The 27,212-nt window shown below is 25.9% G+C and overlaps 1 protein-coding gene across 8 annotated transcripts; it reads right to left on the bottom strand.

Annotated features, from left to right (window-relative positions):
- Nucleotides 1-1,513: 1,513 nt before the first annotated feature.
- On the bottom strand, nucleotides 1,514-24,280 carry LOC100199140 (CUGBP Elav-like family member 2). 8 transcript variants are annotated; one of them, XM_065813733.1, is made up of 11 exons: nucleotides 23,905-24,280; nucleotides 16,797-16,879; nucleotides 12,115-12,292; nucleotides 10,769-10,848; nucleotides 10,514-10,684; nucleotides 9,771-10,071; nucleotides 7,239-7,433; nucleotides 6,121-6,186; nucleotides 3,946-4,104; nucleotides 3,126-3,276; nucleotides 1,514-3,038 (listed from the first exon to the last, which is right to left on the bottom strand). In XM_065813733.1, the coding sequence occupies exons 1-10, from the start codon at nucleotides 24,089-24,091 to the stop codon at nucleotides 3,146-3,148; spliced, it is 1,551 nt and encodes a 516-aa protein (XP_065669805.1). In that variant the 5' UTR covers nucleotides 24,092-24,280; the 3' UTR covers nucleotides 1,514-3,038; nucleotides 3,126-3,145. The 8 variants fall into 8 exon arrangements, with proteins under 8 accessions (XP_065669805.1, XP_065669807.1, XP_065669809.1 ...); XM_065813735.1 differs by having other exon boundaries at nucleotides 3,946-4,089; XM_065813737.1 differs by having other exon boundaries at nucleotides 7,386-7,433.
- Nucleotides 24,281-27,212: the final 2,932 nt, after the last annotated feature.

Here is a 27,212-nt window from a genome sequence, read left to right as displayed (position 1 = left end):
ATTTTCCTAAAATTCAACATAACAATTGTTGAGTTAATCAAAAATTTTGAAAAAAATGTTTTTTTTTAAAACTATAGTTTTGCCCTGTTAATTATAATAAATATAAAAGTAAGGAGAGTTCATTTTTATCAAACTTTAAAAGTAAAGGGAGTCATGTTTTAGTCATTTTTCTGTTCAAAATAACGCTGTCCCACCCAGCAAGACATTATTAAAAAATTTTTTTTTGCAGATTTGGAATCCCCATAAAGTTCTTTACCATATGTAACCCTGCCATTTTTGAAATTGAGGGAAAAACAAAAACAAAAAAAAAACGACACACCCTATTCACATATCAAGTTTATGCTGTTGAATTGTTATTTTACGATTAATATGTCATAATTTGAATAATCACCCACCTTAAATAAGTTTACAAGGTAAAGATACAAACTAACAAATATAGTTAAAAATCGAACAAGAGTGAAGAAACATAGATCATCTAGGTCATATTTAAAAATCAGGAAAATTGTTTGGGTAAAATATCCGGAAAAATATGAAATATATTTTCCCTCATATTCCTCTTAATTTTACTTTTAGCTGAGTTGTTTCTAATTTTTCTTAATTTTGGTATGAGTAACAAGTGAATAAAGCTTAAAAGAGAAATATATTACAAAAATATTTACCTAAACTTGTATGGAAAACATTTTGGATATCCGGAAAAAAATAAAAGTTGAGAAAATATCCGGAGTTCCGGAAAAGGATAATCCCTGAGAAAAGTAAAAGAGGGTTTGTTAGAAATGTTTTTTAAAGAGTATTTTTCAAAATTTGCTCGCTGTTGCTTTGCATTCTAACATTGAACAGCTGGTACTAAAACGTGAAGAGAATCAGTAACTATATTTTCTCAGGAAATCTTCAGGAATTACGTTTTCTGAATACTCAATTTTAAAGTTCTTCTTAACCAGCATTACGTTTTTCATATTCAATCTATGAATGTTGCATAACTCCCTTATATCATCCAAAGAGGTGAGTTTAAATAATAATCTAGCTGGGAATTATTGATTTCGAAAGATACTTTGTTTTTAAGCCGAACAAATAAATTTATTTTGCTAGATGCAAGTTGATATTTCCTATACTTTAAATCAATAAAAAGAATTTAAACATTAAATGAGGATCACACGTTTTATGAAAATGCTAACCGAGCAGTAACCAACAGGCGCGTACCCGAAGACAGCCTTATTCGTTGATTATCTGCTTTGAAGGTTCAGCATTTAAATATCAAGGCAAGAGAAATAATAAAGCTGTCGTTTTGGGGTAATCAAGTCAGTTAAAAAAGTATTAACGCTATTTTTAAGTAAAAGGTTGAATTTAACTTAACGAGTAAGGATTTCTACGTAAGTAAAAAAAAAATTCTTTCAAAGCTGAAATTGCTGCAAAATTGAGAATTTACTAAAATTTAATATCAATGCCACGTTTCTCAACTTATTTTCACGGCACCCTCAAAACACTCAAGGGACAAATACAATGTAAAACAACATAGTTAATACGCCTAATTTGTTTCTTTAGCGTATAAGAAATACCTATAAAATTAGGCTGCCATAATAAAATGACAGGCAGGCTAAAAAAACTTCAGTTGAATTCACTAGTCTTGACCAACAAAATCGTATGGAAAGTAAATAATATAAATTAACTTAATCAAACAGCTATGAGTATATCATGAAATAAACAAAAACATAACGGTTTACTTAACAAGGACTACTATTTATTAAAAACTCATTCTCAACGCGTTAGACCATATTTTATTTTTAAAATATGGAAACATAAAACACACAAGAAACATTTTAAACAAATCGCAAGAACAAATATTAAAAACAAAAACACACGTCCGATTTACACATAGCATACATTGACGGACACTGTCAAATAACGTAACATGAATTACAAAATTTAAATCAATAAAATATTTGACTGCCAAACGATACTTAAACAAAATACCATCGAAAATACTCCAAAATTTTTAAGAACAATTAAAAGTAACTCTGAATTTTAAGGATTGAATAAAAATATATATAAAAGAAAAGAAGATTTGCGTCAATCATAACTCTAATAAAGAAAACAAACAATAAACACCACGAAATAGAATTCTTTATTGAAAATCTTTTTAAAGCAAATCATTCCAAACAGAATTTTCAAATCTCTTTAACTTACTGCGGAAAAATTCCAAAATAAACTAAACTGTAAACTCCAACTGAAGTAGCCTGTCTGTCTTTGGAGTATATCTTTTTTACAAAATAAATATCTCTCGTGTATGAAATAAAATTTCATGTAGAAAATTTCGTATATATAAAAACATCGTAGCGGAATGAGATTTGCTTCGACAATTATAGTAATTTAAAAACGCTTTTTAAAAAAGTTTAAAGCGAAAATCGTTGATTATAAGATATGAATTCAAACATTTCAAGAAAAGGCTAAAAAAAGTTACTTTTTTTAACGCTATTGTTAAAATAAAAATTAATTAAAAAATGCCATCTTCTACTAACCTCTTCAATAAATATGTCTTGTATTTACAAATGTTCGTTGTCCAATAAAAATATATTATTTATAAATAGTATCCAACAGGTTTGACAAAATATTTGACAAAACAATGGAAGCCTTTTAGTTCACACGACAAAATTTCAAAAGACAACGGACAAATCACTAAGCACACATAATAATACAATGAGCTTAAGACAAACGGACACTTGAGAATGAAGAACGGCAACAAAACAACAAGGAAACTGAATAGAAATGTTACTTTAAGAAGCTTACTCTCAAAAAAAAAAAAAAAACACAAAATTTTAAGCTAAATTGTTTACTACATCGCACATACACCAAAAGACAGACAGGTTCACTCACAGATGGAATTGAACGAAACATGTAAAATAACATTTAGATATTAAGCAACCATGTTTTAAATTACAAACCCGTTCATATGCTATTTAACAGTATAAAATTAGAGAAATTTGGAATAATCTAAATTTCACTTGAAAAGTAACAGCCAGCGTCACTTGGACAAAAGCCTCAGTCTAAAATAGATAAAATAAATGTATTATGTAAAGCAGATTTAAAAATAATATAAAACAGAAAGATAAAAAAAAACTAATCTAAATTACTTATTTTATCCAAAAGATAATTATGAAGCATATGGTTTTTTGTCTTTAGGTCTTTTCAATTGAACTTTTAATCGTTTTGAACCAATACTGAAGCCATGCATGGCATTTATGGCATTGGTAGCACTAAGCGAATTATCGTAGCTAACAAATCCTACCCATAAAGAGTAAAAACTTACAAATTATCATAATATTTTGAAAAAATCGTTAAATATATTTTCTCAATTTATATTTTTCATGTAAAGTGCAACATTTCAGAAAAAATTTCCGAATAACAGTAAACTACATTCTTTACAATTATATACTTAAACTTCCTAATATAAATTCGATTTCCAATTTATTTTAAAAATATTAATAAGATGTATGTACTCCAGTCTATAAAAATCATTGTTATGCAATAACTGTGTTTTATTTTAACTGTTAATTTACCAAGGATGTTAAGCCATTATAAAATTTTGATTTAACTTATATATTAGATATATATAAACAAATTTAATTTGTTTATCAAATTTAAAACTTTTAAAAGCTCCGCTATTATTACAGTCCTTCATAAAACCGTATTACAATTACCGCATTTTAACTTGAACCAAAATCATTTGTTACTGAATACATCCAATATCTACGACATAAATGAATAAATATATATCTATTCTCTCCACTATTTCCCTAACATAAATTGCGCCTAAATATGTTATTTCAAGAGGCTGGTATTGCAATTAAAAGAAGTTAAAAAGATAAACTAGTAATTTTTTAAAGCATTCCGATGCTTTTAAAAATTAGGCCTTAAAAAAAATAATGAAAATAATTAAAAAGTAAAACTTACCAAAACATTTACTAAGTAACGTTGGTTTATCTATAAACACTTTCGCACTAACAACGTTGCCGAATGGCATAAACGTCTGCATTAGGTCAGCATCTGTAAATTCTTGCGGAAGATGATAAATAAATAAATTTGCACCATCAGGACCTAAAAAATGGAATGCTTGAAAAAAAAACAAAAAGAAAACAATCAGTTTTTTAAATGGTAAAAAATAACTATTATATCAAGGCTGATATTTCAAAGTTAATATTAAGTTATAAAACATAAATTCTAATCAAGTTATCTTACATCTTAAAGAGCGAAACATGATTATTTATGGTAATAAAACTATTGTTATGTTTAACTCGTCTTGAAAATTTTTACTTAAAACAATTAAAATAAAGATCAAGAATTTAAATTTCTGTTAATAAAGAAAGAATAATAATAAAGATAATTTTTTTTACATAAAAAAGCATTTTATACAAATATGAAGATTCCCATCACAGTTTAGTGATTCAAAATCTTTATTAAAACTTTTTAACTTGTATACATTTTTTACCAAAGATGGCAGCTAGGTAAACACATTGTTTGAATAACGGCTAATTATGTATATTTCTGTATAAGAAACATTTTTATGCTAAAGCAATGAGTAACTTATTAAAAACAAAGAACTTACAAACCCAAAATAGTTGAAAACTAAATTTCACACATATCAACTGATTTATTTAGGGATGAGTGGTGTGAAGTATGGGAGTATACATTAAAAAATTTACCTCTTGATGGCCCACTTTTAGAGTTTTACTAACTAGTCATAGTGTACTTATTTGAATTAAAAGCTACTGCGCGATAAAACTTATTTATATATATATATATAAAATTGAAAATTATTATGAAAACTGATTTAGTTTAAAGTTAAAAGAGAATTAACCAATCCCATAACAGAGTTTTCAGACTTTCAGCCAATTAGAAGAGACTACATATATGAAAAATCAACGGCAGGATCTACAATCTACTATTTTTGTAACTTTCACATCTGAATTGTAAACATAAATGTAACTTTCTGTAAACATAAATGTAAACATAATGTAAACATAATGTAAAACAAATGTAAACATAAATGTAAACAATAATTTCTTGTAAACATAAATGTAACTAACATAAATGTAAACTGAAATGTAACTTTCACATCTGAATTGTAAACATAAGAACTTGCTGAATTTCATAACTGATTGTATGGCTAAGAGAAGGTTTTGACGTTTTATATGTTCTTTAAATTTATTGATTGGTATTTTTATTGTTTATTTTTGTTTACTTTTTTTTTTAATTAAAAAGATAGGTTTAGACAAATTGTTTATTGTAAATCAGTTAACTGAACTAAATATACTCTGTAATTTTATTGCATAAAAAATTTACAAATGCAAACAGATTATTAAAAGATAACATTTCTAAAATGTCTAAATTATCATAGAAAGGAGATACTTTTGGATTCTACCTAAATATTCAAATAAAAAATACCAAAGAAAAAAAGTTAACAATTAGAAAAGCATCAACATCAGCGATTTAGAAAATCGCAGAATTTAAGTATAAAGCTCATATTCCTAAGGGTCATAAGAACAAGATGATTGAAAGATTAGGGGAAAATTACCATGAGTATCAGCACCTCAAGAAAGGTTGGTTTTAAAGATCTGTACCACAAGTTGCAAGGGAAAAAGCTTTAAAAGAAGATCTGAAAAATCTGTTTGATATTGCTAGTGCAAATGTTCTAGCTGTAATTACAAATGAAGAAGACAGGAACTTTCTTCTTGCACAAAGAGAACCTGGTAGAATAAGAGTAATGGGATCAGTTGACAAGATCCTAGTAGTTTAAGAAGTACAAACTGAGAAAAATCTTGAAAAAAAGGTGCAGGAAAATAGCTGAAAAATCTACATCTTCTGCATTAGTCCAGTTGGAATAATGTTTACTCATAGTTTACTTACAACTTAACAAAATATTAGATCAATTTTTTATGCAATTTAAATTAGACCTTAACAGTAAAGTCAGGAAAAAATAAAAAGAATTTTGCCTATTATTAATATAAATAAAGACCTATTATTTAATTAACATTTTTCAAATTATAAACTTTAAGTTTTTAATCAGCCAAAAAAAACTCTAATAATTTTACAAATTAAAATATTAAAATGATTTTACAGAATTCTAACCTTCTTTTTGTGGTTGTTTTGCCTGCTGGTGTTGTATTACATTTTGGTATGCATTTGGAAAAGCAGCTAAATATAAAATTGCATCAAAATAAAATTTAAAAAGTATTTTTTTAGTACAAGAAAAATAATTTTTTAAATATAACTCTTACTTTGAGCATCACACCTGAAAACAAACTTTACTAAACTAAATACACACAACAAAATGATATCAACTACATAGTACAAAAACGTTACTGTTTATCACATGATTTGAGTTACTTGCAAAACGCTAAAAAACAAGTCATTATGTAACGCACAAAACAAAAAACAAAAATGCAACAATAAAAAATTGCGCCTAGCAAAACTGATAATGTTTATAAAAGAACAAAATAGATAAAAAGCATTTGAAACAATATGTGAATAGAAATAAACGTAACTCAACAGCTTAAGAGCCACAATCAAAGATTTTTTCTTATTCACCTTCTTTTTTATTAATAAAAATTAAAAAAAAAATGTAAAGGAACCTAAGAGGCATTGGACCTGTGTTGTTTTAATGTTATTTTTTTTGAACTTATAAATTTTAAACTCATGTTTGAAACAAAATCATTTAATCTGAAACTGCTAAGCAGACAATTTCTTATTATTATATTAACAAATAAAATAACATAAACAACAACAACACCAGCACGACTAATCAAATGTATATTAAAACATAAACATGCTTTTAGAAATCATGATATTTTTACGCGAAGAAATTTTAACATATAATTTGAAATATTTTTTTGAGATTTTGTAAAACTAGAATATCACGAAAGATTAGTTTACCTGAACTTCTTGAAATTTTACAAATATGAATGTTAATTCTTAAAACTACAATTACACAAACTATTACACAAATTTTCAGACTTTAATTATATTTACACATACTACATAAATGTATGCCTATTAAGAATCCAAGAAAAACTACCAACATTTTGGAAAATTTGAATCACTTAAAATTGACAACTTTTGACCTTATTATCTGATTTTCTTCAAGCTATAAAATACCAAGAAGTTGCAGACAAACGATCCATTTATTGTATTTTTAAATACATTTGATAAGGCTGTTCTGGCGTTGTCGTAGACAACAACAGCCTTACCCACGTAATTCTGGAGACCAGAGTAAGCTTGTTGCATAGTATCAGAGCTTACTGAAGCAGGCACTGTGTTAGAGGGATAGGCCTGCCCAGATGAAGTATAACCACTGGAAGAATAAGACTGTCCAGTAGAAGAGTAAGATTGCCCACCTGCAAGACTGGACATGTTAGTCAATCCTCCACCAAGTTGAGCTATGCCTATAGAAAATTAAAAAAATATAATAACTTTTTTTACTAAACCTTTTAGTAAACAATATCAAAAAAATTATTTTACTAAAAACAGTTACACACTATTAATGAATTTTGTTAAACAAAACAAAAACAAAAAAACAAAAAAAAATTACATGTAAACAACATATTTTTTTTGTTGATTTACAAATAAACAATTTAGTTTAAAATGAAAAGTTGGAAAACCAAGTTCGTATTTTTTTTATTTTATCGATGTCAGTTGAACACAATAAAATTCAACATCCTTAACAGATTTCTAATTTTTATTAATCAAATTATTCATTTTAACAACTTTTTTCATTTTTCATTAACGATTAGATAGACAATAGATTAGATAAAATACTTTTGAGAGTATTTGACATCTATTACTGGATCTTGCTTTAAATTACTTTTTTAAAAACTGCTATTCGTTTTTTTTTTTCAAAAAGGATCCCTAGATGTTGAGACAAGTTGAAATCATACTTGAATAAATCTTAGGAAATAAGTTTATAGTCAATTAAATTTACCAAAACAAATTATTTATTGTGATGTTAATAAAAAACTTTTTTCAGCTTTATTTAAACTTCCCTATCTTATTAACCACTTTTAAGCCTAAAGTAGGCTTATGATTCTGCAAAGTTTTTTTTTTTAATAAAAATATCTGATTTATTTAATGAATGGTGTGTTTACCGTAGTAATTTTTGGTTTTCTGTTTTTTTTTTAATTTACAAATATAATAAAACCCATTTCTCTGCATTTCAGTTATCAGCTGTTACCTTTGACAAAATGAAAAATGTAACTAAACATTAATCTGGCTTTCTCAAATAATTACTTTTATTATTTTATTTACTTAATTCCTTTTATTTAAAAAAACAAAAAATGTATTTTGTTTTCACTGAAAAGTTATGTGTATATTTTTTACTTTATCACAAAAATATTATTTTTAGATTTTATTAGAGCAACATGTTTTTAACAACCAGCAGCTATATTTACTTTTCTCCATTAAACTAAGGGAGTAATCTTAAAATTTTTTATAGTTTAAAAAAAAATTATATTAATAACAGCAAGTTAGCAAGTTGATTACCATTACATATAAAAAAAAATTCTGTTAATAATACAGCCCTCAGAATTAGGGTCAGCATTCGGCAATACTGACTTAAATGTGTTTAAGGCCAGCAAAAAATTGCTGACCTTGTTTCTATGTTTTATGGTTTAACCTTTGTGTCAAACTTTTTTTGCTGACCTATAACAGTTAAAGGTAGCCAATAAACTGCTGACTTCATTTTTTCTTACTTTGAGGGCTGATAATAGCAAGTTAGAAAGTTGATACCGTTGAAATTTTTTTTTTAAATAAACTTTTTTTTATACCAATACGTTAAAAAAACAAAAACCCAACACAATTTTACTTTATGTTCATTTTTATTGATGCCAAAGATAAATCCTTCATCTTCAGACCAGATTTCCTTTGCAAAAAACAAATGGCATTAAAATTAAAATGTTTTTATTATCTTATAATCAATTTGTTTTTGTAAGACCAATAAAGTTCTAAGCTTTTTTTCTAAAGTTTATTCAAAATATGAACACAACATGTCATTTTATACAGATAGCGTCAAAAGACACACCATTGAACAACAAATAAAAGAAATCAAAGAAACATGCCAAGAAAGTTTTTGGTTTGTGGGAAAAGTTTTTCAAAAAAATATTAATGTGGATTAATTTCTAACCGTAGTATATCTAAACCATTGTTTTGTACTTCCAAGGCTGTAGCAATCAATACATCAATCTGTATCGATGAATGTTTAGAAACACTACTTTTTCTGTTCATTTACAAGTATCATGTCAACTTTTGCTATTTATATTGGCTAAATTTGGCAAGTTCTGATTACTCTAAAAATTCTCTAAATTCGATGAACAAACGTGTCAATTATGTTCATAAGGAATCAAAACCACCAAATTTGTCTCAAGCACAATAAACTAAGAACTTTTAAGGGCATTTGGCTCAAAAGGTTTATGGGGGATAATGGCTAGCCTCATCAGTAAAAGTCTTGATTAATTGCATCAAATTGGGAGAAAACTAAAAGAAATTGATTTAAATTTTTTACAGTTAAGAATAAAAGGTGTCAAAGCAAAATTAAGATCTATTGTAGATGATGAATATTTTTAATATAAAAAATAATTGATTTTTACTCACAATAAATACTTTGATTTAGAAAATAATCCATTTCTTTATTTGTTATTAAAATATTAAAGTTTTTATTTTGTCCTATAACTTATGCTTCACCTGTTATAACTAGGAAATATTAGGTAAACAAATTACTTTCACTATACCTGTTAAATTTGAAGGAAGACTAGCCATGCCTAAACCACCATTTATGCTTGATGCAACTGAATGTGCAGCAGAAAAGCTATTTGAAGATAATTGTTGTGCAGATCCAGGTGTGCTAAACAATGAAGAATTATACTGCAATTGCTGTGGCGTTTGTTGAAGTGAAGCTGAGTTTTGTGTTTGGTTTGTAGCCATAGCAGCAACAATTGCCCCCATGGCACCAGGTACTGCACTTAGTCCAGGAGCATTCATTAACTGTGCCATATTCTGTGTGCTGCCCGGAAGCGCTAACTGGGCAAGTAACTTTAAATATAAACAATAACTGAAACTCAGCATTACCATATAAAAAAACAAATATAACTCCTGTTTGATAATAATAATAAGAATACTAATAACTATAATAATAATTGTAGTAGTAAAACAATTAAAAATAAAAGTTTATCAATCATATGATAATAAAAACTTTAAAAGTATCTCTAAGTCATGATGTGATTCACTTTCAAATTCTTGCTTATTTATTTTCTTAATTTTTTCTATTCTCAGAATGTGAAAAGTTTCAAAAGATTTCTTGATTTAATTTAAGCGAATCAAAAATTTACTTTTTAAATATTTACTTTTTATGTTAACCGCCACTTTATTTTATTTTTCTGCTAAATATATTTTCAAATAGAAATATATTTTCAAATAGAAATTTTTATCAAATTTTTATATGAGTTGTAGAATCATTTGTATAATTTCAACTTACTTGCTGATAATAAGCATGTTGTAACGATGCAGTGTTATTTAGTAGACTACCATTACATTGACCCATTGTCATGCCTAATCCAACAAGGTTTGTGGCCATAGATTGCATACGTTTTTGAATTTTTTCTCTTTCTGTGTCAGCAATTTTTACAACAACTGGAGACGAACAATTCTATCAAACATAAAAAAAAATAATTTAAATATATTTTAAATGTTGTTTAAAATAAAGGTAATAATCATGATTTAGAAAACTAACCTCCATAGTTTGAGAGTTATGCATAGCTTTTATAGCATTTTGTGCTTGCAATCGAGTGCTGTATTTTATAAAAGCACAACCTAAAACAAACAAAAAAAATTGTAAAGTTATAAATGTTAAGGCATTAAAAGTTAAATCTAATAAAAATTATAACTATCTTTAAAATTTTTTTTGTCTTATAAAAAAAAAAAGAGTTTTAAAACATTAAACAATCTACACAATGTGTGATTTCAACATTAAAGATGGCTAGTGTATTTAAGGCACTTTTTAACTCATGCAATTTTAACTAAGTACAACCATAAAAAAACAAACTAAAACAACCAGGTCTTATCATTTTTTATTTAGCTTTTTTTTTAAAAATAATTGCTCAAATGTCTAATACTAAAACAATTTTCATATTACCCAATTTTAAAATCCACCCTTATCTTATTCTGGGTTGTTCTTTATTGTTCTGTGTTGCTACTCAATCAAGAAAACCTTTTGCATGTTTAAGCTTTATATTTAACTATAGTAGGTTTAGTCAAATAATTATAGCAGCTCAATAAGTACTTTTTTTCCAAAAATCTATTTAGGAAAGTGTCTCTATAGAAAAGAATCTAAATAAAATAACAGTTTTCAAAAACACGGTAGTAAACTGTAAGATACAAGGTGTTTCTGAACTGCAGCCATTTTTTTTCCCCATACAAATACGCTTTATTGCTCTTAACAATTTAAAAAGTATTTTTTTAGCCAGAAATTAACTTAAATATGTACATTTTCAGCTTTTACAAACAAATAGATAATTTAAATGGTTAAAACTAAATGGTATTAGGGCACTGTTCTCAAATTCTTTTCTTAACTTATGACTTCACAAAAAATTTATGTTTTTACAGAAAATTTCTTAATAATATTTTTATTAGACCCCCTAAATGTGTCTATATAAAATAAGTTGGTTTAAAAATTAGCTTGCAAAAATAATTTTTAGGGGCAACTGAGACTAAGGACTGTTAAATCCAAATTATTGAAAAGAATTTTAACCCACATTCTTAAATGCCACTAGTAGATTTGTTTAATTTAATATAACTTGCAGTGAAAAAAAAACACCACTACCAATATTTTGCTGTAATGTTTGTATTTTTAGCTTAATTGATCTATCCAACACTAGCATTTGAGATGAAATGTCAGTTGGCACTTTCTGATCAGGTAAATTATTCACTACTTTTTAATCTCTAATTTTTTACAATTTTAAAATCAAAAACTAATGATTATTAATAAGCTCAAAACAAAGAAAGTTATTGATAGAATATTATACATTATTTTAAAATCTTTAAAATCTTAATTCATTTATTGTTATTAAAAGTTATTACCTTTACTACCACCATCAGGATTTCTTAATATAGTTAATTCTTCTATTGTTCCATAGGGAGAAAACATTATACGCAAATCATCTTCATTTAATTTCTTAGAAAGCATTCCAATAAAAAGTTTACGATCTTCAGTTTTTATTTCTGATTCAGCTGGTTTTACTTGCATTTTGTTTACACTCTAAATAAAAGCTATATAAATCAGCAACACAAACAGGCTGGTTTTGAAACCAGCATTCCAGTTTGTGAGTCTAAACTATTCTACCGAAACTCCAACTTAAAAAAACTTGCTGTATGATTACTTTAAAAGACCATTTATTAGGGTTAAGCAATTAAAAAAAATTAGATTTGCCTGTCTTTTCGAATCATTGTTTTTTAGTAAAAATAATAACCTTACTTTTTCAAGTTCTTGAGGTTAATCTATGATTCAAAACTTTTGAGGATCTTAATACAAGATAGTCCTTTCTAAATGTGTAACTGGTACTCAAAAGTTGCAGAATAAAATGCTAATTTTAAAAATATTAAATTTTTTATGAAAGTTTTTTGTTAATAAAAAATTGAGAAAATAGTTGCTTTTTTGCAAAATATATAGAAAAGAGAGGTTTTTACCCGGGAGGGAACTTTTTATAGTTTTAATTTTGAATGAAAATCAATAATATTTTCAAAACCAGAATACAGTTCTGCATCTTTTGAGTAACCGGTTGACATAGTTCTGAAAAGAAAAAAATTGAAATTAGGATCAAAATTTTTGTGTTATGTAATAATATTGTTCAGGAATGTTTACAAATAAACATTCCTGAACAATATATTTTTTGCTATGAAAATTGCTCCATCTTTTTGTTTGTTAAAAAGACTATTTTTTTTAAAGCAAGTTAGCCTAACAGGCAAACAATTAAACATGCGACAATCTATCATTCAATTAATCATATATCAAACAAAGTGGTTAGCTGTTAAAAATCCCATCCTACCTCAAATAGAAAATCATTAATTCTTAACACTGGTATCTCCAAATAACAACTGGATACACAGAAATAGACATGTTTTTGCTAAAACGTATCTGGTTGGGGGAATAACAATTGACATATGAAGAAAATTGATTATGACAAAAAATGTTTTTTTCTCTTTTTTTTTCTTCTATTTTATCTGGATTAATCAGCACCTTAAAAATAAAGACTTTGCATACTTGTACTACTGAGTTAAAAAGACAAGATAGAGGTGTTACAAGATTAAAAAAAAGTAGACTCTTTGATTTTGATTATACACACACTTACACGTTATTTAACTTTGTGGTCTCCCTATTAAAACATGTAAAATAGAGTAATAAAAAATTATTTTCCAATTTTCTTATTTTAAAAGTGTTTTACAAACACTTTTTAAATATGTCACGCCTTTTAACATCAAAATTTAAAAACCTAATGGAATTAAAAAATACAAGTTTTTCAATAAACAATGATAATTTTAAAATTAAGCCAATAATGCTGCAATTTTTTTAATTTTAGCCATTATCATTACAGGTTAATCACTTGAATTTGAAAACTTCAAGTGGATAAGATAAGTAATACAAATTGTCCAAAATAAATTGAATAAATGCTGCTATTAACTTTGTAATACATTAATCTCTTTATATTAATGCTGAAATTAATAATAATAGTAGTACTAGTGCCCACTTGTGTGTGTCACACGAAACTCTTGCCAGTTATTAAAGCTGAGGTAATGACAAGAAAGAGTCTGTCAGCACGTTTTTATAAAGAAGTATAGGAATATATAAATATATTTATGTCATAAAAATATGCCATTTAAAATTAAGCAAATGTAAAAATTTCATCTGTATAGCGTTACATACAAACACAAACAATTGTAAACGCCTTTAGCACAAGTTGAGTTTGCAGGTGGTATATGGAACAGTCATATATAATATAAGAAAACTTTGAAATTTAATTTTAAGCCTTTTATGGTATATATATTTTTTGCTATAAATATATACAGCATGATTGAAAAAATTGAAAAACAATTGCTAATTGCAACAGTCTAAAGGAATTTAGCGGTGATCAAAATGAGTTCATAATTTATTTTATTTTAACCCCTTTCTGCATACTGTATCATATGATAAAGTTTATAAATAGGGTATCTTTGGTTGAACACGCAACGATTTTGAACGAGAAATAAGCTTATGATATCTAGGTGAATTTTACCACAGCACTTGAGATTTTTTTTGGGACTTTAACTTTTGATTTTATTGTTTGTTATCAAAATGGCGTCCAACAGCAAATCAACTAATTATTGTAAGTACATCATTATGTTGAGCAAGATTCCTTTTAATTATATACTCACCAAAAACCTCCAAATTTCTTATATATATATATTGGTAGTCCTCTTGTGTATTTGTTTTTTTTTGTTTTCTTAAACTTTTGTTTCTTAACAACTCTTTTTCTAACTGTATCAGATGCATTACTGTACATTATGCAAAATTTGAAATTTTTTGCTTTTGTTTTATTTTTTTTAAAGCCATTCATCAATAAAATTTTTATCAATGATATCTTTATTGAATGTGTATAACTCTCAAGCTAATATTCAAGGAAAAACTCTCTATTTAACAACAAACATTAGTGTAACAATTCTTCATAAAGTTCCAATACTGCATGATTTATCAAATTTGATACAAATAAAATTTTTGCAAGTTGTATACCTTAAAATAGCTTTTGTTAGGCCATAAAATACTTCTAGATTCATTAGTTTATTTCAATATAAAAAAAAGTTACACAATAAGGGGTTAAATAAAAGAAATAAGAATAAGATATAAAATACTTTTATATCTTAAATCTCATTCAATAGTTTCTTATAAATTAAATGCTTATGCAATTAATTCTAAGTTTTTAGGCCATCTGCCTTGCATATCCACAATAAAAGTAAAGTAAAGCCTGCGTTGAGTCTAAGGCTGTCAATGTATACCTGGGTACCTGCCTGTTGAACACTGCCCATATAGCATTATTAAATGATGGGTAACCGTTGTTTGATAAACTAAAAATCCATTTCATTCATTTTTAAAGTTTAAAATTGTTTCAAAACCGGGGAAGATGGAAGATACATTTTGATTTGAAGATTGGAAGATACATACAGTTATTTTAGTGCAAGTTTAGTAACTCTTCTGCAGATATGTATACAAAATTAAAGACTTTTTATTGTTATTTTAAAACAAAACAAAAAAACTCTAATAACTTATTTTAAAGTATGTCTTTTTTATTATTATTTTAATTATAAATTAATTTCTAATTTAAAACCTTTTAAATTTTTAAATAAATAATTCCTTAAAGTTTCCTAAACTATTTTTTCTAAATAAAAACAAAAAACAATTTTAATGTTTCATACAATGCGCAAATATTTTTAGTATATCTTTTTTATTGGTCGATTCTTAAATTTTTCGGACCTTAGCTAATCATTACTTTTTTCTTTTAACTTTTTTTTATTTATTTGTAACCCTTAAAATACCTAGTGTTTAAATAAACAATTAAAAATATGTATTTTGACTATTATTATTTTTGCAGTAATAAATTTATTGTTTTGTTTTTTCATTAATTTTTGCAATATGATAAAATGACTATTTCATTAAAACAGTGTTAATGGTTTTTAAAAAACTGAGAATTTAATGACCAGAAATATTTCCAGATATTGCCCTCATGATTATTAAATTTGAACCTTAAAGTGCATTACTACTTTAATAAACTTCAAAAGAGTATACAAATAAAAGAACTTTAAAGGCAAGCACTTTCTGGGAGGTCTGAAACGTACATGAATTGATAAATACTTGCCCGATCTGACAGAAAATAATAAATAAAGATTCTTTTGACCAGATAATTTTGTATCAACATCTTCGTAAAATTTTATTCCAAAATTTTAGTTTAAAATTAAAAATAGTTTTTAATACAGGTAGTTTTTTTAAGTAGCTTAAAAACTTAAAATTGATTGTTAAGGTTTTATATCAGTTTACCTACCATGAAATGTACAAAAACACTAGCTTTAAATTTTTATTCCAAAATTTTAGTTTAAAATTAAAAATAGTTTTTAATACAGGTAGTTTTTTTAAGTAGCTTAAAAACTTAGAATTGATTGTTAAGGTTTTATATCAGTTTACCTACCATGAAATGTACAAAAACACTAGCTTTAAATTCTTATTCCAAAATTTTAGTTTAAAATTAAAAATATTTTTTAATAAAGGTAGTTTTTTTAAGTAACTGCAGCTTTTGAAATGGTTTTTGTTTTTATTAAGAAAACATGGATTTATATAAGCAAAATCAGAAAATAGAATAATAATGCTAGATTTAAATAGTAAAGGACCACATTTAAATCTAGCAATTATTTTAATACACTTTCAGTACCTCTATAGAATATATTATGAAGATGGGAATAAAAATTCATTTAATTTTTGGTTGATAACTTTATAACATCCATATTGTAAAATAAGCATTTATGAAACCAAGCTTGGCTTGGTTTCATAAATGCTTACTTAAGCACTGGCTTAATGAACATATTAAAGTAACGGTTTTATAGTTTAAAATTAAAAAAAAAAAAAAATCTATCTAGTTAAAAATATTTTTTTGATGGGTATCATTAATGTATAGTGGCAAAACAAATATGATGAGCTATTCTATTTTTGTTAAATTTAATCAAAACTTTAAAACTAATCCTACCCCAGGAAGAGTTCTTTTTTCGTGTAATTCGTTTTGACATCTATTCGCAGCTTCCTTCTCATAGAAAACAAGAAAAGCACACCCTAGACAAATAAAAGTTATAAAAAACATTTTATATCCAATTAAAATATAGCATATAAATTAAAGTTATAAAGGATACGGTTAGAAAACACAACTGTTATACTTCATTTTATAGATTACATTTTGACAGATCATTTTTACTTTTTTTGCTGAATTTATTTAAGATAATTTAAGATAAGGATTTTTTTTTTAAGGATTTTTTTTTCTATTACAGTTTTTATCACACTCATAGCTTTGATTTTTAAATTTTTTCACCACTGATCTTGCTTCAAAATGCTTTATCATCAGGAGAAATTAAGTAACACTTAAAATTGTCACAATATTTTTTGGAGGGTGGATTCAAAAGATTCTACAATGTAAAGTTATAATGTAGATATAGAGATCAATGGCTTTTACCCTCTTAATTGAAGAACTTATTTTATTTTTATGACATTTCTAATAACAGACTGTATGCTATCTACAATATATAAAATTTTAATAACATAATAATATCAACAATAAGACTGTTACACATTAATTATTTGTGTATAAAACCTAATAACAACAGATGTCAGAATTTAACGGAACTTTATATATTTATAAAGATTCAATAAATACATCTTGCTACTTTATTATATTAAATTATTTTAATAAAATAAACTTCAAAATTTGTTTCCTATTTTGAAGCATTAAAGGAAATGAATTATGGAGATTTTAAATAACAAACGTGCTTAAGTTATATTAGTATAGAAAATTTATTTATAAGAATACTTCTTAAATTATAGTTATAAAACTTTAATTAAAATAATTTGGTTAAACTGATGTTATTAAAAAATACTTTTGTTATTATTTATCTATACAGGATGTTAGTCAAGACTCAAGTTTATACAACATTTAGTATGCCAAGAATTTATCTTACCATTATTTCCCTCTTTTAAAAGGAAAAAATGATAATATAAGATTCCAGTGTGGAAATGAGATTCCATTACAGCTTACCAAAGTAGGGCTGCATGGAGAATTTCTTTAAAAGGTAATTTCTATTTTATATCTAAAAACTATCAATTATAAAAACTTTGTTATTGCATTCTTAAAAATTTATGAATTAAGAAAAGAATTAAGAACAATGAATGTAGAGTTAAATTAAGAGTTCATAAACAAAATTTATTTTCTTATAATGGTGGACACTTGTAAAAATAGACTTTTTCTATCTCTAATACCTACAATATATAGCAGCCATATTAAAAACAACTAAATTAATGATACACAACATATTTTTCTTTATCTTTATCTAATCTTTATCTTTAAAAAAGAATTACTTGTTTATACATTGTTTTATGTTAGGAAAAGTATTCAAAATAAAAAAATATTTTTTATGTAAAGAAAAGTATTCAAAATAAAAAATCTGACATTAGATGTCTTCTATAAAATCTAAAAATGTAATAATCAAACCAGAACTTTTTTATTAAGCACGATTCAAAGCAAACATAATAAGTCATTATTTCAAATACAAAACTCTAAATACTCTTTAAATCTATAATTAAATTTATTATTCAAGAAATTTCAAGTGGCGCTGGGTTCTTTCCCATATTGACAATTTTAATTTAGTTTTTATAAGTGGTTAATTAAGTTTTAAAATTTTCTATAATTTTCTTTAATCCAAAAACTAATTTCTTTATTTTAATATATAACTTGGAATTGCAGAAACATTGTTTTTTCATTACTGATTCTACATGGAAATATTTTTCAAAAGAAAAAGGAGGTAAATAAGCCAAATGTTTGAAATGTGAAAATAAATTATTAAGTTTAAAGGGCTCCTCGACCAGTGGAATAATAAGACATTTGCGATATGTTTATAACATTAAAATCAGGGGAAAAAAAACTTAAATTACAATCAAATTGCTGGTTCAAATAACTGTGAGACAATCCCTAGAGAAGTAATTAAGTCATTCTTTTCTAAGAAACAGTCTTTGCAAAAATAGTGGCCAGACTTGCAGCCCTAGATAGATTCACAGAATCCACAGATTATGCAAAATTGAGTTCATTCGTCAAGCATTAAGTGTAAAAAAAATATTTTCCAAAAGTTAAAAACATGGACTCAGTGAATAAATCATTAAATGACTTATACTCCCTGGAGCTGCTTAACAATATTAATGCTTCAATTAAAAAAAAATTTAACACTCTTTAAACAATCAAAATAGCTGTAGAAGCGATAGGTAAGCTTGATGCAAATTTGCAAACTTCTGATGCAACTAGCATTAGGAGTTTGCAAACTTGTCTTTTTGCATTAAAAAGTGAAGAAGTCAAGACTTGTGACTTTAAATACCTCTAAACACTCAATTTACACTCAACTGCAACTCCTGCTGCAATTATTTTTTATGCAAACAAATTATTTAATAGATTATTTAGTGAAGGTATTGGAATTGAAAGTAAATCCTCTGAAGAGAATGATTGTTTAAGTTACAAATATTGAAGATTGATTGACAATAGCTAAAAATGCAGCATATAAACCCAAAAATTTTGTTACAACTATAGATTCCTAAAAAGATTTCAAAAATAATTTTAAATCTATGAGAATACAGGAAATATTACAAATAATTTAAAAAGCTGCTAGATGCCTAGGGGCTATTCTAGACTGCTTTTAACAGCGCCGACCGTAATTGGGTGCCACCTGAATTATAAATTGATTTTTTATGAAAATGTTTTTTTAGCAAAAAAAACGCATATTTTTGGCAATATCACTATTAAATTTCACCGGGATGGTAGTTACTGACGCCCAAATTTTTTCCCGAAAATAGCCCTTGATGCCCCTCAAACCTCAATAGAAAACAAGAGTGTATTTTCATTGTCTAATTTCTGCACAAAATGAAGATTGTCACATAGCAGGCCTTCTCGTAAGAGACGTGCGATCGCACATCTTAAATGACCACGCACATAAAACTTTGTTTTGATAACTTGCTCATGGCTCTTTGGAAGTATTGACAATTAGCGCTTTTAAAAAAAACACTAAAAAAACAAAGTAAACTTAAATTAAAATCAATAACCCATAAACTTAAAAGAGAACAAAATTTAAAAAAAAAAATTAAACTAAATTAACAAAAATTAAATTAAAAAAAATAAATAGCAGAAAAACCAGAAAAAATTAAAACATTTATTATTTAATGTAAACTTAGTTGTAAATGAAAGTTAAAAAAATTTAACACAGCTCTACCAATCTTTATCATTCCCTCCCATGAATAAATTGGCTAATACAAAGGTGGATCCATAGTGAGAGAAAGGGTCATGAGTCTGCCCCTCCCCCCCAGATTTTTTATCTATTTTTTTGAAATCGATGTTCAAAACGTTAGTAACTTAGGCTTTTAATAAAATTTTGTGGTGCAAATTTTAAACTTTTATAAAAAGTTAAAATGATACAGGGTGCGACAAATCGACAAGCATGTGAGCATTTGTTAAAAGAAAGACAGAAAAACAAAAAACATGTTTCTTAAATTTTGCTTATGGCATTTGATTGAGATTTTTCAAAATGAACGTATTACTTCAGCAACTTTTTTTTCAAAGTAATTTTGCGATTGATAGTTTTTTTATTTATTATAAAAAACACATATTTAAAATAAAAAAACAATTAATTTCTTTTAAAAAAAACAACCCAAAACATAATTACTTTTTTCAAAAGCGTTACTTTTTAAGTAAAATAACTAATTATGTTTTAGCATTTTTTTTTGCATGTGCTCACAAAAGCATCCAAAATTTTACTTAAAATGAATGCTTTTCCAAAAACTTCAAAAGAAACCGTGCTTAAACATTTCGATTGCTTTCTTTTATTGAAGAAAGCGATCATAATGCTTAAGCATGGTTTCTTTTATGTAACTAGCAATTACATTAAAAGTTTAAAGCAAATGAATTCATTATAAATAAAGTTTTGCATGCTTTTTTTTAAATTTTTTAATTTTCCTTAATGTGAAGTAATGTTTGTTTGCATATTAAAAATACTTTAAAAAGTTTTTTTTTGTGCATTTATCAATAATTTTTTAAATGTGTAAAAAAAATTTTTTTTTTAATAACAAAAATTAAATAAATTTACCAAGCATCTTTGATGTATTTAATAACTTATTAGCTAGAATAAAAATTATTTGAAAATAAAACTCCCTTATTTGACATAAATCTCTTAAATTTATTTACTGACGTTTGTCAATAAATAAATTTAAGAGATTTATTTATTGACTAACTAAAGATAATTTAAAGATACGCAAGTCAACTTTCATTTAAAAAAAAAACAAAAAAAAACGATATGTTGCGCCTTGGGATAGTTAAAAAATAGTTGGCAGATGCGATTGTTTCAAGATTATTGTAATGCATTTTTTTTAATAAATAATTTTTTATTAGAAATTATATTTCCATGATAAAACAGCTTGTAATTATCTTTGATAGCTTCTGTACTCAATTTGCCTTAAACTTTAATCCGAATATTTTTTTCAATGATCGCCTTTAATTACGTTGCAATAAAGTACTCAGGAAATTTTGTAGCAGTTTAATTGTAATTATGGAATAAATTAAATTAAAAATTGCATTTACATTTGCTGTTTATTTTTGGCGCTTTTTTTAAAAGTGCTAATTGTCAAAACTTGCAAAGAGTTGTGGCCAAGTTGTCAAAAGAAAGTATTATATGCGTGGTCATGTAAGGCGTGCGACCGCACGCCACCTACACAAAGGCCTGCCTAGTGACTTATCTTTAGACTGCCTCACAATTTTAAAAAGTTATTTCCTAACCAAATAAGTTCCAAATATTTACTTATTGCTTTTGCTTTGCCTTATCCAATAATTTTTAATAACTTCTTTTTTTATTATAACTATTTTTAAATGATTATTTCTTAAATTTCTAATTGCGGCTTTGCAACTACAAATGATTTTTTATTTTAAAAAAATTAGTTAGTAACAAGTAAAAATTATGTTAAATAATTTACTTAATATATTAAAAGTTTATTAGTTTTATTATTAAAATTATATCATTGTATATATTGTTTATTAGAAAATAGTTGCTACAATTTAACTTGCATTATAAAAAAAAAAAGTTTAATTTACATTTTGTGCAAATTTTTGATGCAGCCATTTATTTAAAATTTAATTTTGAGTAAAAAAAAAAATGTTTAGAAAGAAAAACCGAAAAAACAATTGCAATAAAAATGAGCCTTTTTTTTATGAACAAACAAAATTTCAATATTGAATAATATTTAGTAATATTTTTAAATAAATTTGACAGTTAAGTTATTACTAATAAATTTGTATATACATACAAACTTGAAATAAATAAAATCATAAAACAGTTATAAACATATTTAGGCGCATTTTCATTTTCTTAATAAATTTGTTCTTTAAATAAATAATCTGTATAAATTTGTTCTATAAATAAATTTATTCTTTTAATAAATATGTTCACTAATTATGCATATACAAAAAAATACATAATATATATATATATATATATATATATATATATATATATATATATATATATATATATATATATATATATATATATATATATGTATATAGATTTTTGTTACTTCACCTCCTCAAGGCCGATAAGACCACTACAGTTGAGGAGGCTACTTGTGGTTATAACCTTCTCTCAACTTTATAATTTCGAAACACAAACTTTGGTGTTAAAGTAATACCATGTCCCAATGCTATTGCTGAAAACAGGATATAGTAAAACTGTAATAATCTATTTGAGTAGGGAATACTGCAAATTTAACTGATTTACTCAAAAATAACTTCACATAATATAAGGTCGGACAAAATGACCAATTGATGACGTTTTTTACCAGACAAATGCTGGAAAACAATTTAACATATTTAAAAAAAAAAATTAATCATTAAAATAAAACAAACAAACAAAAAATTAAAATATCAAGTGGCACTAATTTAAAATAAAATTTAACCTGTACTATTTTTAGCTAATACTTTTTTTTTTAATTTTTTAATTTTAAATTCAGTAATTATTTTTATTGTTTGTTATGAGAAAATGTCTAAACAAATATTCTTGTGCTTGCATGATAACAAAGAAAAGTTTTTTTAATTAAATTTCTTTTAAGATTTCTTTTTTTAATAGCATCAAACTGTATTTTTGTTGCATTTCTTTTTAGTAATATAAATTGAGATTATATATGGTTACTTAACTTATTTATTGATTTTATTGCTCATGAAAATTTTGTTAATATTCTCATGGTAAGATGTTTTCAAATAAAAGTTGAAAAAAACAAAACAATTTGTTAAGTTTTTAAGCCAATTTTCTATTCACCTGCCAAATTTCATTGAAAAATAAGATGATGGAGCCTACAAAGTGTGCCACATTTAGTACTTAATTTCTGTTTTCATGAATTCTGTAACTTTGGATATTAGGGCAGGGGTGGTTTAAATATTGTTGCTTTAAAAAACAGAACTTAATTTATTTATGTTTTGCATTTATTTAATGCAAAGATGGTGGTTCAGTACACCCTCCTTCCATCTTAGTATGCCCTATATCTTGAGATTTTTTAGCCCATTCTTACATCTTACTTTTGATAACAAGTTATTGGCATCTAGATAAGAATTGACAAAGTTATAATAACTTATGTGAAAAGAAAGTTTTATTTTGACTGCAGTTTTGTCAACAAATTCATAAATAAAAAATTTGCTACTAAAAACGCCATAACTTTTTGTTGAATTGTTTGATTCTTAGAAATTTTTCACCAATAAAATACTGAATTAAAAGATTTTCTAATATCTAATATTTTAGTATTTGATCAATTGAAAAAAATCAGTCCACATACCTATCAGTAGCACGACCCATTACAACCCATTACAATTTGATAACCTTAAGGTTTAAGATTCATTGTCAGTTTAACATATTATAAAATTAATATTTTTTTTTTACTTCTGCAACCAAAAAACTTTTAACTCATAAAAGTTTTAAGTTAAAAGTAAAAAGTTTTTTTGAAAAAATAATTTGGGTTAACATTTTAAGTTACTCAAATTGTCCTTTAAAACAAGTCTTTTTTCAAATTACTTATACCTTTATGTTGTCCTGTGTATTTGTCGTATAATATTGATAGTTCATGAATTTCACCATATGGTTCTAGTATTGGGCGAAGTTCTTTTTCCGTCCAATTTCGAGGAACTTGACCTATGAACAGTTTACATGCTTCAGGTTCCCTACCGACATGGTTGTGATTTAACATAGAAACACCATTGGTAGACATTTTACTAAATTATCGAAGAACAAACACAAAATAAAACAGTACGCCTAAAAATCATTAAGAACAAAAAAATAAACAAAAATTTCAAAATCAAAAATTTCCTTTGGAAATAATTTTCTGGCTGAGTAATGCGAATTAGATAGAACCTAGCACTACTAATATGTATTACACGCTATCTGTTACAGAGATAATTGTTGAAAATATAGGAAAAAAATCTTTTGGCGTAGGACTTTTTTTACGGCAAAAAAAAATTTGTATCTCCCTTAACATATGCCACAAATCTGAGTGTTGCAGTAATTTCGGAGACTTGGTAACTAGACTTGGTAACTAGAGACTTGGTAATTGAAAATGGCAGTGGTTACCGAAAATGCCCTTATTTATTTTGATACAGTGTTGATAAATGGCGTAAATCTTCTCACCTCCACTTTTCTTCCGCAGCAGTTAGCGGCTGCCTTTTAATAAATTTTTAACGGCAAAAGGTTCTTTCTTCTGCCTCCAGTGGCTTGTACCTTTCTATTAGTGGTCGCAGGAAGAATTTTTTTGGAAGTTGACGCCAATAGGGAACAGAAACCAATTGGTAGCGGCCTCCAAATAAAATTTTAGAAACAAAATGATTTGGAGGCCGCCTCAAGTAGGTTCTGCCTCACAGCTGGCTGCGGCTGCCAAATTGAAGGCGGAATTATTTGCCTCCCGCCCGCGGATGTAATGAAAAAAAATTTTCACATTTATTTTTAAGTTAACGAGCAATTTAAATATTAATTAGGAACAAATGTTAAAAATTTGACATCAAAGTTTCGTTTTATATGATTTATTGAAAAAGTTTTTTTGTTTTTTTTTATAATTAAAATAATCAGTGGAGTGGTTGTTTATCGAATAAATGCGAATAAAAGTGAATGAAATCAAAAAACAATTAATAGTTTCGTATATAAAACGATTTTTAAAAATTGGAAAATTCATTTCTATGCCTTGGGCGAAGAATAACCTTTTTGAAAAAAAAGTTTATAATAAATAATTAAATTGTTAGTTTAAAATTAAAATTTGATATTTTGTAAAAACTTTTATTTTACGATCGTAACATTAAATTCTTTACTTTAATTATTAGATATTGTAAAAATAATTGAAAAATACAACATCCTTTAACATTCATTAAGAAATAAATATATTTATTTTGGTGTCATAATTTCTCCAATATTAAAAACTTGTTTTTAAAAAACAAAACTTTTTGTAACGTAATGGAAAATGAAAAACGCGCTTTAATCAAGCCAAATAATATTCTATGAAGATTTTTTTACCTATATAAATTCTGGTGAATAATGAAATTTACTACTATGTTTTTAATTAATAGTAAATTTTTACTCCTATTAAAATAATATTATATGAAACTTTTATTCACTTGTGAAAATCTTTACGCTTATAAAATTTTTACTTCCAACGTACAATTGTACTTTGCCACGACGACATGACTCAAAAGTATTGACAAAATACAACCTGATCACAAAACCTGATTTTTATAATCAGCTTGAAACAAAAATCTTTAAAACGTTTTAAAGTGTTGACTAAGTACTTTATTTTTTTGCAAAATGAATAATTGATATACCGTAAATGTTTTCATATACCGTTTACAAACAGCGTTTCAGTCATATTCACAACTACAAACAATTATTAAGGCGTAATATTTTAAACTTATTTTAATTGATAGTTAATAGTAAAATGGCTACGTTTGATAATAATAACTAATTAGATAATTAATAGTAAAATGGCTACATTTATTAATAATAACTATTTAGATAGTTAATAGTATAATGACTACGTTTGTTAATAACAACTATTTAGATATTTAATAGATTAGATAGTATATATTGTAAATATAACAGCGATAGATTCAGCATAGGGCGTGGGGTGCGTTTAAAATTCTGCGTTTATTTTATTTATTTTAACAATTTTTAAACAACTGCTTTACAAATTTTGCCTGCATTTATGGCATAAAACAAAACTTATTGTCATAATCTACACAGTCAATGCACTTTTGAAGTAGTTAGGTGTATCAAAACTACTGGGACTGAACAGTAACAGATATTCATAAAACTACAATGACTTTGCAAACGGTAAACCTTTTTTTTTCAAAGGAGAAAAACAAAAACTATAAATTAACTGATTTCAACATTGTGTAAAAATTTACATTTGTTTTTATGTGTTAAAAATGTTTTCGACAAAAACCCTTATGACACTCCCTCCCCACTTGAAACCTACTTGTTACATTCAAAGATGTGTACGCATCAATATCTCCAGCAATGACAACTGAACTAAAAATGAAAGACGTACATCTATTCTTAATTGAGAAATAGATGACATCATGATTTCTTAACTTGTCTATACTATACAAATCGACTTGACTTATTCTTTTACATCTATTTACGATGAGTGAAGTTTCAGTAGACTAAAGATTATTAAAAACTCTGTAAAAAATCTGTAATAAACAATAACAAAACAATGTCTTTTTGGATTGACATTAATTTTGATCGAACTTCCTGAGAGCATTGACTTTGAATTATCAATAAATCCAGCTTCAATCCAGCGGGCGCAGACATCCCAAAAAGGTCTATACAAGGCCTTATAGTCGTCACAAGTCTGTATGATGTTCTTAATACAAGACCTTATAGTCGTCACAAGTCCGTATGATGTTCTTAATACGTCCAACAAACGTTTTGTACCCGCTGAAATTTAAATCTAGCAAAAAAAATCTGTATAAACTAGCAGGAAAGTAAATTATTTTTTCAATGCTTGTTTTCAGTAATATGTATAGTGTAAATATATTTTTAAATAACTAAACCACTGCTTTAATATTAAATGTTACTTTTTTTTAAAATTATAATTGATATATACTTAGCAAACCAAACTAAAGATGTTTAGCGTCTTAGATGCAGCCCAGGAGGCACGCAACGCTTTATTCACGTTTCAATCACGTGTATTTTAGCTGACTTCGTCCAGGTTACTATTTTACGTGAAAGTTACATGCCAAAATATCGCGTCTTTCGGAACATTTTTTATTCTTAATTAAAACCTGTGATAAGAAATGTGAAATAATATTTTTTATTATATTATTTATTTTTTTATAGTATAGTTT

This window comes from Hydra vulgaris, chromosome 12, assembly GCF_038396675.1.
Source record: "Hydra vulgaris chromosome 12, alternate assembly HydraT2T_AEP".
In the NCBI taxonomy this organism is placed as follows: Eukaryota; Metazoa; Cnidaria; class Hydrozoa; order Anthoathecata; family Hydridae; genus Hydra; species Hydra vulgaris.
Note: the sequence above shows the minus strand (reverse complement) of the source record. Positions and strands in the feature narration are given on the sequence as shown.